This window comes from Berghia stephanieae, chromosome 2 (assembly GCF_034508935.2).
Source record: "Berghia stephanieae isolate SIO BIC M18660-M18661 chromosome 2, UCSD_Bste_1.3, whole genome shotgun sequence".
NCBI classification, from domain to species: Eukaryota; Metazoa; Mollusca; class Gastropoda; order Nudibranchia; family Aeolidiidae; genus Berghia; species Berghia stephanieae.
In genome coordinates, this window is record NC_088361.1 from 8,597,737 (window position 1) to 8,615,232 (window position 17,496).

General features: G+C 33.9%; 1 protein-coding gene across 1 annotated transcript in view; it reads left to right on the forward strand.

Moving 5' to 3' along the window:
* The first annotated feature begins 335 nt into the window (after positions 1–335).
* LOC144964266 (ubiquitin carboxyl-terminal hydrolase 8-like) overlaps positions 336–17,496 on the forward strand; it is a 41,608-nt gene continuing 24,447 nt past the window's right edge. The window contains exons 1-14 of the mRNA XM_078898348.1: positions 336–473; positions 1,806–1,921; positions 3,304–3,448; positions 4,487–4,572; positions 5,579–5,715; positions 6,416–6,596; positions 9,058–9,220; positions 9,979–10,138; positions 11,276–11,873; positions 12,438–12,555; positions 13,203–13,572; positions 14,208–14,375; positions 15,566–15,728; positions 17,307–17,379. Of these exons, the coding sequence (XP_078754474.1) occupies positions 1,818–1,921; positions 3,304–3,448; positions 4,487–4,572; positions 5,579–5,715; positions 6,416–6,596; positions 9,058–9,220; positions 9,979–10,138; positions 11,276–11,873; positions 12,438–12,555; positions 13,203–13,572; positions 14,208–14,375; positions 15,566–15,728; positions 17,307–17,379 (2,466 nt within the window). The 5' untranslated portion in view covers positions 336–473; positions 1,806–1,817. The remainder of the gene's footprint in view (positions 474–1,805; positions 1,922–3,303; positions 3,449–4,486; positions 4,573–5,578; positions 5,716–6,415; positions 6,597–9,057; positions 9,221–9,978; positions 10,139–11,275; positions 11,874–12,437; positions 12,556–13,202; positions 13,573–14,207; positions 14,376–15,565; positions 15,729–17,306; positions 17,380–17,496) is intronic.

Sequence of the window (17,496 nt, forward strand, 5' to 3'; positions counted from 1 at the left end):
TTTTTAAAATCTCATGTGTAGAAGTTTTCTTTTTATTTATTTAAAAAATATACTGTTTGTATGGGTGTAAAATTGTGGTTTTTGTAACTAATTATTAGTCCAAAATGTTCCTCTTTAAAAAAAAAATGTTTACGTCGTCTTTCGCTTTTCTACAATAGCAAGAACACATACATCAAGCACATTATCTAAAACGACATCAGTCATCAGCCATGTTTACTGTCGTGGAAGGGCAGGGGTTGATCGTCCACTAAAATAAGGGTTTAAACCAGCGCCAAGCGCATTCCCTTTAGATTATTGGACGGTAACGAAGTCAAGAATCACTTCTGATAAAATGAATTCTGGGAACTCGGAAGTTCCTTGTCTGCTAACCCAAAACAAAGTAGAGTAGAAAGTGTCAATATTTTCATCCCACTCCCACAGAATAACATTGATCATGCTTCGCTAACAAATTTGTAGACGACTAGTGATTACAGGTATTTACAAACTAATCAATGCAATACAAACATCCTCTTTTTATGATTCTCTGTTACGTGTAAAAAAGATCAATCCGTCGACAAGTCGGAATCTCCGTCTCGGATGGTCGTGATCAGTGATTTTGATTTGTTGATTATGATTATGGTTATTAGCCTATTGCAGTCTAGACCTAGAATAGTATCTTTTTTGTATGTGTCTGTATTGTTCTTGTAATTGTAAATGAAAATTGTTGTATGATTTGGCAATTGTGATATATTGAATCTACGTGTAGCAGTAGCATATCTATCTATCTGATCACTGATATGGTAGTGGTAGAGAGGCGAGCCTTCTTCTACGAGTCAACGCCTTTAACTTTAAATTTATTGACTTTATGGTTAGCATTAGCATGTCCTTGATTGAGTAAATTAAGCCACACATGTAAAGTTTATGTAAAGAACAGGACAATGAATAAGTAAGACAATGCGAAGGGTGTGTTAGTGAGAGAGAGGGAGAGAGAGAGAGAGAGAGAGAGAGAGAGAGAGAGAGAGAGAGAGAGAGAGGTGAGATGAGAGGTGGTAGAGAGAGAGAGAGATGGAGAGAGAGAGAGGTGTGTGGGAGGAGGTGAGATGAGGGGGGGAAGAGGGTATACTTATATTGTGTGTGTGTGTGTTTGTATGTAAAATATATTGGAATAGATAAGGTGTGTGGGAGAGAGGTAGATAGAAGAAGGAGAAGGAAGGATTTGACAGGAATAGACTTGAGATAATATTTGTTCGAAAAGAAGTCAAATTGGCTTTACTTTTTGACTGATTTTGCTCTTAAATAATGGGAAATATAATGAACAATGAGATTACAAATAAAAAATTGGGATTGGTCAAGACCAATGCTCTCTATATGTCGACTCGCCGGGGACCTGGCGTGGAAACTAGAAGTAGAAGGCCCACGAGTCCCTCTGATAGGACTTTACTCTCTCTCTCTCTCTCTCTCTCTCTCTCTCTCTCTCTCTCTCTCTCTCTCTCTCTCTCTTTCTCTATCTCTCTCTCCCTTTCTCTCTCTCACTCTCTCTCTCTTTCTCTCGTATGGGCACATTAATATACGGTACAGTCATTAAAGGTAAACTTTATCGCTAAGTCATTAAAGGTAAACTTTATCGCTAAAACGTGATTGTGTAAGTGAGGTGAAAATCATAATGATAATGATAATAGGGGTGACTATGTGTCGATTATACTTATTATAAAAACCCTAAAATATCCCTCATTTAGACTTTTTCAATTTAGCAGCCCTGTGTATGATGTGATGTTTGTTTTCCAGTTTTCTAAGCCAATATCTTTATTGAATATCTCTTCAATCAGATACTTGTAAAAATGCCAGGCGTGGTTTCAGGCAAGAAAAATCTTTACCTTGGCAAATGCCTCGGTGATCTTCATAAAATGAGTGAATTCAAACATGTAACCTATCAAGTGAATTTGTAAGTGCTCTCACTGTTTTATTTAATTAGCGTTTGGCTATTATTATACCACCAATGACTACAGTACAGACACAAATGTGAGGTGGTAAATAATCATCATCATCATCAATATTTCTGTTTGCAATTTATCATTGTTGATTAATTTATGATTCTTCATACATTTTATCACATTTATCGGAGCTGCCAACTGTATGCTAAAAAGGCATTTTTTACACTTTTTAAATCAAATACTCTTTTATGCTTTTTTGTTCCGCATTATGCCTTTTTATCGTCATCGAGGTTATTGATTTAAGCAATTTTTTCTTCGTCTTTAATCTCGTCGCATTGACAATGGAAGAAAGTTGCATTTTCATCGTCCACTTATCTTGTTTTCTCAAGTCTAAACCAGAGCCATTATTTTGGCAGAAGTAGTCTTTATCAAATGTATTGTGGAGAGAAGTCTTCCAATTGAGATTGCAGATGATTTTGATCATACATGTTTATTAATAATGCCTTTGTTTTGAACAATTGCACCTTTTGCTTCAAAAAGTACACCTTTTTTCCAGTCAAAATCACACCTTTTCTTTGGTTTGGGTTTGAAGCTCTTCATTTATTATAGATTCGATTCTGATTCTGAGTGATGTGGTCTCTCATTTTGTGACAAAGAAAAAGTGGAATATGGAAAAGTGGGAAAGTGGAATATGAGAGGAATATTTTTTGTTTTGCTTTTTTTTGTGTGTGTTTGAACAATTTGCAATTGTAGAGCAGTGGATTATTGTGCAGAGTAGGCTAGGCCATTACATGATGAGTTAATGAGGTGGTAACCACAGAATTATTATATTGCTCTTGTAGTTGTTATTATTATTATTATTATTATTATTATTATTATTATTATTATTATTTATTATTATTATTATTATTAGTATTATTATTATTATTTTTTTAATTATTATTATTATTGTTATTATTATTATTATTATTATTATTATTATTATTATTATTATTATTATTTATTATTATTATTATTATTATTATTATTATTTATTACTATCATCATCATCATCATTCATCATCATCATTATTATTATTATTATTATTATTATTATTATTATTATTATTATTATTATTATTATTATTATTATTATTATTATTATTATTATTATTGTTTTTATGGTTATTATTATTATTGTTATTATCATCATCATCATCATCATCATCATCATCATCATCATCATCATCATCATCATCATCATCATCATCATCATTATCCTTTTTATTATTATTAATATTATTATTATTTTTAATATTATTATTATTATTATTATTATTATTATTATTATTATTATTATTATTATTATTATTATTATTATTATTACAATGTTTCCAAAACATTTCTCTTTAAGCATTGTCAAATCAGCTGTCAAGGTCTTTCGGTTGGCAGAAAAATGTGATGATGAAGGAGATGAAGAGAGAGCTTTTGTATTGTATATGAAGTACTTTAATATCCTGACATACGTCAAATCAAAAGCTGATTATACAAAACAAAAGGTTTGTTTTACCTCATAACTATGACATATTTTTATTAATTTAAAATTAATTTTTGTAATCATTATTTAGTGGATCCATGATAAAAATGGAGTCAGAATTACATCATCTTTTTTGCAAAATTATTTATTTCTCCATTCAATGTATCAAACAATTTCAGATTTCATGTACCAATAACCCAAAAGATGACATTAATAATACTGAAGATAACACAGGGGAGATACAAACCTTTGTTTTGCAGATGCCTTTGTGTGGCAGACAACTGTTTTTGGAGGACATCTTGCAGTCTGAAAATCATTTTTTTTAAAAAATGATATCGTGCACATGGCAGACATTTGTTAACACTAACAGTAGGCACGATAAAAGAGCATAAGTCAGACATCTTGCTGCTTACCCTGTTTACTGCCCCTGAACTGTGTTACTAGATCTAAACCATTTGTCCCGTGTCTACTTAGACTAATGGATGGAAGGGTGATTAATATATCTTGGTGGAGATGATAATTTTTCCTTTGTAAATCTCCTTAAACACATTCCTTTGACTGCCTTCATATGACTTTTAGCTTGTCTCCAACTAGACTTTGATAGTTTTCTCTTGGGACTGTCTTCTTTTCCCAGACTTTTTTGTCCTTTAAAAAAAATTGTTGCATGTATGTGCAACCAAACTTGAGACTTAAAAATGTGTTTTTGATTGTCTTATCATCTGTCTTTCTACTAGAGAGCATGTGATAACTTATATCAAACCATAATGTGTATTTAGCTGTAGATATCTGACGCAATAAGCAAAATGAAAATAGGTTGTTATTAAGATTAAGTTTCTAACATTCATAGAAACTTTTAATGGTCTGGAAACTTGATTTTTCATTTTTGTTGTTAGATTCCTCATTTCATACTAACTGTTTCTTAAAGTGGTTATTGATTCTAAGAAGTTCTTGCTTATGTTGGGTATTGTTTTTGTTTTTTGTTATTGTTTATATTTTATATGTGGGTTGGAATTCTTGTTGTTTAAAATGGTTTTTTTTCATTCAAACACCCTTTTTTCAGGAATACTATGAAAACCTGATTGGGAAAAATAATCAAAATAAGGCGATTGAAAGAGCGGAAAAATTGTCAAGTAGTTTAAAAGACAGGTGAGTCTTGATTATGGTTATCGTCATTAACTTTTTACATTCTTTTGTTTTTAAATGGTTTAATTTCTCGTTGCATTCTCAAGATATACTCAAAATGAAATGTTAGCAGCATTTTTCCAAGCGCCATTTGAATTATCATGGTGATTTATTAAAGAGGAGAGGAATAAGGAAATCCACTACTGGCATGCTTTGTGTGAAATCACATGATTCGTCTAATATAAGGAACTGACATAAAATCCTGTCAGATTTTGTCAATATATTATTTGTTTGTCATATCAGCAAAGATATTGAAACAAGGACTGCTAAATGAGGCATGGTTGTCTATAAAAAAACCTTTCAATTAAATAGAATGAAAAAACAAATATTTGCCAGCCCAAGAATGCTTGAATGAAAACAGGTTCACATTTTTTGGAGAGAGACAGGTTGACAAAAGCTATCAGATTTAATGCTATTGAATTGTTACTATCTTTTTATGTGGAATAAAGCTGACAAAAGATAAAAGTTTTTATCCGGTTCAAATATTTTGGCTTAATCTTAATCCTTTACAGGCAAGGTTTTGATTATACTGCAGAGCAGGTTTTTTATATTACCGAAATGTAACGGCTTATTAATGTCACCAACAGAGATATTACTGCAATGCGTCCCATCGTTTTTTTTGTTCTTGGTTCATTGAAGCCGAAATAGCATTGTAATCACTGTTGTCTTGGTGAAAAGATGGGACAAATTATGGTTTCGCAAAAGTTTGCTGATATTAATTAAGAATGAAACCCCAAACACTTTGTAAAGTATTATGTTGTTTCCATGATGTTTTAAAAGTAATGATTGGCTTTCATCAGACAAGAAATCAATGTCAAGACGTTGAAAAAAGCCCGACCACAATTACTTTTTTGATTGTTTTTTTTCTTTTTCATTCTTGTTTATAGAATGTTATTTTTTGTTGAAATGTAGATGATTGTTATAAACAAAAATCAAAACGAGTTATGTCACCACTGAAATGTTCCTATAGGTATGATTTTCAAGAGGCAGAACTGTTAGCCAGAAAGCTTCCCTCTGTTGGTGCAGCACCTGAAAAGAAGGAAGTTACTAAAGAAAAAGAAGTATCCAAAGACAGTCATGACACCAACATCAAAGCTGAGCCAAGTGGTAATATTATTAATTATGGTTTGAAATAATTGGGTTCTATATCATTAGACAGTTTTTGTCTAAAACTGTCTCTTGTATGAAGAAATAAAGAACAGATCTTGTGGATTAAGTATTGTCAAATAGTATCTTGTCTTGCCTCTTGAAATTAAAGAGGAAATTCTTAGCATTCAATGATGCGACCGATGACTTGTAAGATAAATTTCATGGTCATACCATGATAGAATGCAATTTAACATTTTTTTGTATTTTTTTGTGCAGGCTGTACAGACAAGTTGTACTCCACTATGGGAGTGTTAAAAATTGTTACTTTTTTTTTTGTAAGACGGCTGGATAATGACTGTTCATTTAATTATTATTATTTCTAAGTATCTGACCTTTTTTATTCTCAGCACCTTACATAATAAAAAGAAATTGGCTTGAAACCTATTTGAATATTTTTCTTACTCAGAAAAATTGTTCAGTTTCATTTTCGGTACTATTTTTAAACTCTGTAAAAATTTTGTGAAATTTTGTGTTATTGTATGCTGTAAGAGTCAGCAATAAAGACGTTACTGTACTTTCTCTCTCTCTCTCTCTCTCTCTCTCTCTCTCTCTCTCTCTCTCTCTCTCTCTCTCTCTCTCTCTCTCTCTCTCTCCCCCTCTCCCTCTCTATTTCTCCCACTCTCATCAACCTCCTGACCATTGCAAATTGGTGCTTCAGTCCTTTCAGAAAAAGACTCCAAGAAACAATGCTCTGTCACCTGCATGCAACTGTGTGATTTACTAAGAGATTCTAGTACAAGGCTCATCCTCATGGATATTCGTTCTACCGCTGACTTTGCCAAATCCCATATATCCCACTCAGAATGCATAAGTGTTCCAGCAGAGGTGATTGTCCCAGGGTAAGAATATCACCAAAACTTGTCCTTTTCGTCCCTTCAGCCTTCAAACTTGACCAAAGAATCTTTTTATTACATCATGAAATTCACTCACTCACACTCCTCCCACAGTGGGCAGGGGGATCACATCCTGTGTCTTCTATCCTCCTATATCTGTTTTCCAATTTTCTTTCTGTCTTGGAATGAGACTTGGTTTTGCATAGCCCTGGTTGGCCGGAGTCCTTTTTTGGGATGGAAACAGCCAAATGTAAAATTGTAATTTTGGAGCTGATATTTTTTTACTTGTAAATCATCTCTCTGTTCTGGACTGTTATATTTTTATTGTTTTGAATATAAAATGGGTAATAAGTATTTTAGTGTGGGATCCTGTGCTTATGTCAGGATGAGACTTTTAGGGATCTCAAAATAAGTACAACTGACAGTGTGCTCTGTGGAATCTACATCTGTTGTTAATTTGAACCATTTCCCTTTGTCTTACTTTTTCTTGTATGCTTTTAATTGTAAAGCTAGAATTTGTTACTATCCCATTTTCTTCTTTTTTACTGGCATTGAAAGGACCTAAATTAAAAACAAATCAAACTCACACTGTCAATCCTCTCTGTGCCTGTTGGCACTTGAGGGAACGCAAGGGATCTCCACCTGGTCCTGTCAGCTGCTATTCCTGGGGCCACCTCTAAGGTTAGTTCTATCTGCTTTAGGTCCCTAGGTTACATCTCCAGGTCTCCTTGGGGCAGCCTCGCTACCTCTTTCCTTTGGGTGTCCATCCCAGAACCTTCTTGTCAATGTTTTGGCAGCAGGTCTGCGACAGACATGCCCCAACCATTGCCATCTTCTTTTAATGTCTCCATAAACTCCACCTCTGTATTAGCTTCTAGGTCCTCATTTGAGATAATGCTTTGCTAGAATATCTTTGTAGCTTCGTCCTAAACATTTGCTTTGGAATACTTCTAGTTTCTGGATGAATCTTTCTGAGCAATTTCAACACTCTGATCTGTGGAGCAAAACGCTCAAGACAGTAGTACACTTTTTACAAAGCCATCACATTTGTGTTAAATTTTTCCAAAAATGGTAAACATGCTGTGTTTTAGGTGTTTGTTTTACCTAAGAAAAGATTCAACCATTCCATAGTCATATAAATGCAATTCTCCCATAGTGGGTAGGGAGGTACATGCTGTGTCTTCTATCCCCCCAACCCGGTTTCCAGTTGTTTCCTGTTTTCTTGTCGTTGTCTTGGAATGAGATTACTTGGTTTTGTCCTGGCCCTGGCCGGAGTTCCATGGCTGGGAGGGAAACAGTCAAATGTAATAGTTTTGGATCATGGAAGATGTTATGCATTGTATTATGTTTAGTTTACATATTATATGATATGATTTGTAAACATTTGAGTGTATTCCTCTTAGTTGAGACCTGTGCTTGTGTCTGGATGAGACTTTAAGGTGATCTCAAACTAAGTACTTTGACGGTGTGCTCTTGGAATCTACATCTATTCCCTATTTGAACCAATTCCCCTTTGTCTCACCTTTTCTTTTGTGCTTTAATTGTAATTCTATAACTTTTTACTGTCCCATTTTCTTCCTTTTTACTGGCGCTGATATGACCTTAATGTGTTGCAAGCGCCGTAAAACCCTTAAAAATAAAATAAATAAAAACAAATGCAATTGATTTAAAAATCCTTTAGAATGTTTCTCAATTTTCATTGGCTAATAGTCACTAAACAGGCAAGGCGTCATGGAGCTTAAAGATGAGACCTCATCACAGAAATGTAACTGTGTTTGGGATGCTCTTAATGTGTTATAATTTATTCAAAAGCTGCAGTGTAGGAGAGTGGGGCTACACTGAAATCTTGTCAGTAAATTTTACATTGTTCAAGTGATAGTTTTCAGTAGTATTAGTGGTCCAAAAGCCACTTAATATACTTTTGTTTTTTGACTGATAACAGACTGAGGTTTGGGAATTCCTGTTCAGTTTTGCTCCTCATAAGGGACCTAGAAAAATGGTCCTTTAAAGTTATAATTTTGATTACAGGTTTAGATTGGGGAAAGAAGTATTATAGCATCCAATCCTTTCCTTCAACACTTTTGACACACCAATACTTTTCTTTCACATCAGTCTGATTCCTCATACATTACTTTTAACTAGATTAAAAGTTTCGAGAGGAGCATAGTCAAAAAGGAATTTGATCAAACCATCACAGCGAGATTATTTTCATGCAAGTCGTTCGGTTTGTCAATATGATTTTACTATTAAGTCTGGTGATGCATCCCATATTGTTAAGTTGATTCAGCTTTTTGGTCTCAAATTCCACTTTTTTTTTGTTTTATGATTCCTCTTGGGGGGGGGGGGGGGGGGGGGGGGTAGAAGCATCTGTAAATATTATTATCAACCCCATCACCATCATTATCTTCATCATCATCATCATCATCATCATCATAATTGTTTTTATGCCTCATCAAAATTCTCTCAGGTCAACAGTGACACACATTGAGGCAAAACTTACAGATGAATCAAAAGTCATATGGCAGACTCGTAAAAATGCAGATCACATAATTTTGATTGACTGGAAGTCCAAGATGAAGGATGTCAAGATTGGAACTCCTATACAAACCTTGAAAGATGCACTTTACAAGGTAAGACATCTCACAGGTATATTCCTGGGGCCACCTCTAGGGATAGTTTTATCTGCTTTAGGTCCCTCGGTTCAGGTCTCCTTTGGGGCAACCTCGCTACCTCTTTCCTTTGGGTGTCCATCCCAGAGCCTTCTTGTCAATGTTTTGGCAGCAGGTCTGCGACAGACATGCCCCAACCATTGCCATCTTCTTTTAATGAGAGTCTCCATAGACAATCTTTGATTGATTGGGTTTTTTTTTTTTAATTATATTTTATTTTTTAGTGTCACTTTGGTTTACACAATCTTAGATACTGTTCAATACAGACATACAAATTATTCCATTGAACAAGTTTGTCTGAAAGCATATTTTTGTTGTCTCCTGACAATCATGCCATATTATTTGCGCCATTGCTTTTCCTTTTAAGTTTACCCTCTCAGACTTTGATTGCTGTAGTCTATAATAGCTTTGTCATTTGGATACCAGGCATACATTTCTTTATTTCGTATAAATATACCTTGGAATTTTTTAGTTTTCAAGTAAATGAGTATTAATTCAGTTGATGGAAAGGTGGATTTATTGCATTAAATTGTTTGATGGAAATCACATTTTAAAAATAAAATGCAAAAGACATTCTTTTACTTGTTTATTCTTTTATTTTGCATTTTGAATTTTTAAAGCTTTCGAGAATAAATAGAATTTGAAAATGCAAAATTTTGTCAATTAAACAGTGATGTTTCATTTATCTATACATTAATTGGTATTATTTTCTATATCAGTTTGACACAAGCATCATAATCAAATCAGAGCCATTACTGCTGGAAGGTGGTTATGAGAACTGGCTATTTTTATATCCCACCTTGACCACCAACCCCCATGTCGCTGTTCCAGACCAAGAATTAAGTGTCAACAACAAGGCTCCTTCTCCAACTCTTTTATGTAAGAGAAAAGATAAGAAAACCACTTCTTTCTTTATCATTAAATGTTTGCTATAACATCTCATAAAATTGCTCATAAACATGCACTTTCAAATAAATAAGAACTCATATTTTCAACACAGAAGCAACATCTTTTATGTTAATATTTTTCCTGTCGTCCATTTTAAGTTTGTAAATGATAATCAAAGGTCTTCCATTTAAAGCTCATAATGATTTCGAGTCATCCAATTTAATTGTATGCATCGGTGGCTGTGTGCAGTTTATGTATTGATGGTGATGGTGGTGTGGGAGGCGGATATCAAAATTTGACCTTTTGCATATCTAAATAAAGGAATACTACCTCTGCACTTTCATTTTTTATTAAGATTTATCTATAAGCTTAACTAAAGTGACTAAGTAAGTTTAATAATCTGGGTGGGGATCCTGACCTCCCATAGTGGGCAGGGAGGTACATGCTGTGTCTTCTTTCCCCCCATACCCATTTTCCAATTGTTTCCTGTCATTGTCTTGGTATGAGATTACTTAGTTTTGTCCTGATCCTTGCCGGAGTTCCTTGGCTGGGAGGGAAACAGTCGAATATATAGTTATTCTTTTGGGAGATGATATTTTTTTCCTTGTAAATCATCTCTCTGTTATGCATTGTATTATGTTTAGTTTGCATATTATATTATATGATTGGTAAACATTTGAGTGTATTCCTCTTAGTTGGTACATGTGCTTGTGTCTGGATACGACTTTTAGGTGATCTCAAACTAAGTACTTTGACTGTGTGCTCTTGGAATCTACATCTGTTCCCTATTTGAACCTATTCCCCTTTGTCTTGCCCTTTCTTTTGTGCTTTAGTTGTAATTCTAGAACTTTTTACTATCCCGTTTTCTTCCTTTTTACTGGCGCTGATATGACCTTAATGTGTTGCAAGTACCGTAAAACCCTTAAAAACAAACAAAAACAATAAGTTTAATAATAATGTCTGCAAGGAGTTCTGAAAATTCTTTCCAATGGGACGTTAAAAAAAAATTGACAAACAAAACACACCCTGGTTTGTTTCTTTTCTTCTTTTTTTTTCATTTCAAATCAGTGGATTTTGTCCTTAAAGTTTGCTAAAATATTCATATTCCATTATCTTTTACAATTTCAGTGGACTTTGATTACCCAGAGCTTGATGAAAACCTTAAAAAGAAAATCAAAGCTCCAGCACCAGTCCAGAACAATGATATTAGTTCAGCAAATAAGTCAGCTATTACTATGAATGCGACGGTTCCCAAAATTGACAGATCATTAAAACCATCAATATCTAACCAGGTTGGCAGCTTGAACTCTCCAGACCCTAGAAACAGCCCCGAGGTCATTGGCAGCTCTCAACCATCTAGCAATGTTAACATGTATCCATCAATTCCCCAGCCAAAGGGATTGAACGGTACAATTCAGACAAATGCAAATGCATTAGACGTGACAGACAAAGCTAGACAAAAACCTATTAACTTCTCTGTCAAAAACAATCTCAATGGTCAAAAAGCAGATGGTAATAATCAAAGGTGTGAAAAGGTACAAGAAGGAATTGAAAGGATAGCGGAAGAAGAGAGGAAGGTCAGAGAGTTGGAACAGTTGAAGAAAAAGAAAGAGAGAGATGTAGCAGATTTGATGAGAAAGGAAAGAAAGATAAGGGAGGAGCTAGCTAGCGAGAGATTGAAAAAAGAGGAGAATGAACGCACTCTTGCTTTAGAAGAAGAAAACAGGTAAGCAAGATAATATAGGCTGCTTTTTTCTCCCATTTAATCTGCCTTTGATAGTTGCCTTACTCTATTTCTTTTTCCCCAGTTTTAATCTGCATCCCTTAAAATGATATATTTTGATTATAAAAGTTTTTTGTGTGAAATAGGAGAGATTTTAAAGAGAATCATCATATCTTTGAGGTGCAGAGCTGTCTGTTCCACTTAAGAAGTGCAAGAATTGAATAAAATATATTATAGTGATTTCGTAGTAGATTTGCATTTTTTTTTTTTAATGAATAGATTGTGTACTGTATAATTTACTCAACTCTAATTCGTTCTCAATTTTTGAAGATATTTCTTTTTTAACTTGTGCATTATCGTATGTTTGATTTTTAAGGGGTTTTCCCTTCTTTAATCATATCTAATTTTATAAATCAATGACAGTCAAGCTGAGAAGCGGAGTCCACTTTCTGAAAACAGACAATAGAGGTTATTCTAAATTATTAGAGAAATTATTTTGCCTTTCAACACGTTCTTCTACATGCACTCTTATATATCAAATATCGTTTGTAAATTACTATTTTATAGAAAAGTAATGGAAAAAGAGGAAGAGGAACGAAAGAAGAGAGTCATGGATGTTGAGAAACTGAGAATTGAAAGGAAAAAGCAAGAAGATGAAGAAAGGTTGAAAGCAAAACAAAAAGAGGTAATGAAATAATGTCAAAGAAAATATTTCATATGTCTAAGTTTGTCTACATATACAATATTCATACATTTGTTCTCTCATGTTCAAATGAATGGAAATTTGTTCGATTATCATTCATATTGAAAGTGATAGAGTGAATGGATTTTTAAAAGCAGTAGCATACCTTTGAACTGCGATGTTGTTGTTTTTTGGGGGTTTTTTTTTGCCAGTGTATGATCAGCTATACTAATCTAAGTTGTACCAAAATGCGCCAAAAACAAACAATTTATAGGTAATTGCATTGAAACTTGAGCAACATTGGTTCAAACTTAGCCTTAATTTTTTATTGTTTTTGTTTGCGAAAGAATGTTAATTATACTTTATCAACCACATTTGGAATTGCCAATTGTTGTTTGATAGTTCAATGGATCATCTATGTTAAATCTCAGACTGCCACAAATATCAGGTGAGTTTTTTGTTTTATTTTTAAACTGTAAATAATTAAACAATGATTCATAAATGTCAAGTTTCTTAGTCTGAATGGGGATTTGATAAAAACAACTGAAGTTTCATGTCTCCATGGGGCGAAAGTAAAACAAATTAAATTGTGCTGTCAGTAAAACTGTATAATGAATCTAAATTCCCTCTTTTTATTCACATCAATCCAGGAGGAATTACAAAAGATCAGAGCAGATGAAGAAGCCAGGGTTTTGAGAGAAGAAGTGGAAAGGAAAGAAAGAGAGCTCAAGTTGCTGGAGGAACAAAAGAGATCAGAGCAGGAAGAGGAAGAGAAAATAGCGAAAGAAATGAAAGAACTGGAAAAGGCTAAAGTCGAGAGACTGAAGATTCAAGAGTTGAAGAGACTCGAAGAAAAACGCTTGGAGGCTGAGAGGCAGAAAGAATTATTGGAAGCTGCAAGGAGGGAGGAAGAGGAGAAGAAGAAGAAAGAAGAATTGAAGAAAATTGAGGAGGAGAGGAAAGCTAGAGAAATTGCAGAGAACAAGAAATTGCTTGAAATGAAGAACAAGGAAAATAGTGGTCAGTATATATTCTTTGTATAATTTGTTTCCCATTTAGAAATATTTTAAAGACTTTTTGACAAGTTCGGTTTATCTCAATATATTGAAATGTGAAGTCAATCTTTTGTGGCCAAATTGATAAAGATGTTTAGTCTTAGAACGTTTTACCTTCAACAATTTTGCTCATTTGTTTTAATTTTTCAATCCATTAGGAAGTGACTGGCCGGGGAGAGCGTGACTCTACTGTATGAGCTATCCACGATAATCGTGGGATCATGGATAGTTCATACGGTAGAGTCACGCTCTCCCCGGCCAGGCGGAGTTGTCATACCAGTAAGGTCACGGGTTCAAACCCTCATCACTGCCGTGAAATTTTTATTCTCTATTGTCTTCTGGCACTTTCCTACTCACTTCATTACTTGTTGTTATCAACATAAGTGCCTGCTCCACTCACTTTTCTGATCCCTCTTGCAGCACTATGGCTGACTAATTGCTGGAGTATTATAATTTTTGTTTTTTTTTAATTAATTTTTTTTTCATAAAATAAGGACAAATTTTATATGGGATTGGAAAAGGGAATTTTATGAATTAAAAAAAAATCGTATTGATAGTTAGATCATGTTATGTGATTTTTGAATTTTCTCTGATTGTCAGCAAGGGACCAGCGTAATGAAAAAACAGTCCCGACCACAAACCTACCCACAGGCTGGGAGAAACGCCTACATAAAGACACCAATCGATATTATTACATTGATCACAACAGAGGAATCACCACGTGGCAGGCTCCTATGGGGATCAAAGGTCCCACTGGAGCTACTAGAGGTAAATTGAACAAATCTTAATCTTTTCAATTATTTATTAACTTTTGACTAACGATTAACAAATATTTAACAATAGAACTATTTGGATTATTACAGAACAAATGTTTCCAAAATGAAATAGCAATATAGTGATATATGTAAAATTATAAAGCGATAATATGGATTATATTATATTAGTCAAAGGGAATATTATTTTTCTAGAAGCGGTCGACTGTAATAACTAATGTACAAAAATGAATATGTTTTTTAAAAAGGAGAACAAAATACCAAAAACAGAAAATTTTGGGCCAATTAAAAAAAAACACAAACTAAAAGTTTAAATACAAACCAATGGCAGAAAAGTATTAGGCAATACTAGTCAGCAAATATGAAGTTTAAATGTAGACAAATTGAAGGTTTCATTTGCTAACAAAAGTAATTATGGGGAATTGTGAGGATTTTAAAACAATAGATAAAATTTGGTGCATGGAATAAAAATAAGTGTCAACGCTGTTTGTATTCCATATGATTTTAGTCTGAATTGTCTTTCCCCAAGGAATAATGATCCATACAATACTGACATTCAGATAAAAAACCACAAATGTTTGGCGTGCACACTACTGGTCTGGGATTGTCCCACCCACAAAGGTGGTGCCTAGATTATGATGAATTCACCAGGTAGTGGAACATCCTGACTGTTAGACTTCTTTAGGGATCACCATTACCCTGAGTGAGTATTACAAGAGGCCACAAGGAAATCTTGTGACATCACAAGAGAGTCTTCTATGCAGCACCTTAGTCCTGAGAAATCAAGCGCCCCATTTTGGTACTTACACAACCTGCACGCTAATCAAATTAAGAAGATTTTGAGTGTTATATCCATTTTTGTACATTATTTTTTATGCTATTATACTTAGTCTACCTTTAATCCCCTTTAAGGTAAAAACATGTTAAAGTTTCAAATTTTATTAAATTATCACAGGAAAAACTTTAAGATCGACATCAATTTTGTTCAATTTCCCTGGTTCTGATATTCTTTTACATGTGTCATCTATGGGGTGGTTTTAGTACGTTTCTTTTCTAAAGTGATATGGCTATTTTAATGATGATAAAACACAAGTATTTGTATTCATCAAGAATATTTTCTTTTCCAAAATGTTGAAAAATTCTGTTTTGTTTGTTTTTTTAATCCTCCAAACCCTTGTGTAACAGATACTTACACAACCAAACTGAAAGATGAACCATCAACTCTATCACGAAGTTTGTCCAGATCCCATTCATCCCCTAATATTATGAAAGAATTGGCAGAAGAGGAGGAAGCTATGACTAGGAAACCCATGACAACTGTGGATAGAGCCAGCAAACCAAATCAGAAGTATGTCATTTTACGCTACTGTTTCTCGTACAACATTTGTGATTTTCATGGAAACCATCAAAATGTGACCTTTTCAATGACAATGTCTGTGAGAGACTTTTGACGGTTTCATGTCAGACTCACCAGTAGATTGCTATAGTGTTCTACTTTTGTTTATCCTTTAACTAGTCCCCCTTTTCTTGCTTTTTCTTCGGTGCTGTGAAACAAAAACGTTGCAGGCTCTACTTTTGGAGTGGGGAGTTAAAGTGAACATAACAGAGGCATTAATTAGGATATCATAGTTATAAAAATTCAAGATTCACCTTCACTGCTCTTAGCCTTCATTGCGTGGTCGGCCTTGATTATGGTTAAACACATAGTGACCCAAGATCACTAAATTTTTATTTGTTGGCTGTGCCTCAATTCCAAGAAAAGATTGTATTTTCAGTTCTCAGAAACAACAGTGTTAAGTGACACTGATCATCTGAATGAATGTTACTCTCCTCGAGCTTAAAATAACGCATGACATGAATTTACTGAGAAAGCAATGAAAATGGTCAGTGTTTTTATTACTTTTGCATTGTATGAGGGTTGATTGAACAGTCATACTTCCTCCTTCATAACTTCTAAACGAATCATTCTACAAATAAAATTATACACCAAATTAGTGTTTCTCTCTCATGGGTTGGGCTCCCCATCGCGCAAATTTTTTTTTCTCTGTTGTCCTCTGACACTTCATTTCCAGCTATACAATGCTACCTTTATTTTTCCACAAAGTCACAGTCTCTGTCAACACAAGTATGCCAACGATATACTAGCTGTTGCAACATGTCAGCGAAAAATTCTCCATCTTTTCCTCTGAATAACCTGTGAAGGACCCAGTGTGCACACCACAATTTTTAGTTGTTTAAAACATCAACCAATGAGATGCTGTACTCTTTCCAAATAAACCCCAATGACTTCTGCAATGTCTCACTGTTTAATGCTAAGGTTTTGTTGAATTATTTCATCAAATCATGATGCTGAGCATCTATCAGTGGTTGGTCAACCACAGCGAAATTGATTTTTAAGACTTATTTCTGTTGGATTGTAACCATTCAATCCTCAAACCTACCTTCTCAAATTACTCACGTCTGCAGAGGCATCACTGTAGATATTTCAAACATCTCTGGATGTCTGTTGGTAAAGGCATGCTCATTCAAAACAATTTCCTTATTTTGTGACATTTTCACCGACCTTCAATAATAACTATGGGAAATTGCTCAGAGATGTATCACTTAAAATGAAGCTGCAAGGAAAAAGGAAGAGTTCAAAAAGCGATGTGTTTATTTTAAGTCAAAAATTATAATTGTTCCCCAAAGCACTATCATGTCCTCAAAGTGTAGCAAGCACTTGTAAATTTCAAAAACAAACTTAACGAAAGTCTTATGAAATTTAGCTGCAGAGTATTTGTATTGAATTCATCACCAATATCATCATTTGTTTGTGTAATCAAATAATCTTTACTGACATTCATGCATGCTTAAATTAAGATTTCAACAATATGTTATCATTTATTCATAATGTTAATAATATAATTTATAATAATAATAATTTCAGTACGAGCAATAAAATAATTCAGCCCATGTACTCAATGAGAAAGAGAGACTTAAATCCCACTTATGGCAATGTGGTAAGTTTATTGGGTTTTTTTTTTTTTACCCCTTTCACATTTTATTCTTCTAACCAGTACGAGTATCTTCCTTTCTATTGATAATTTAAAATGTCCCATGGCACTGGATAGCTCAAT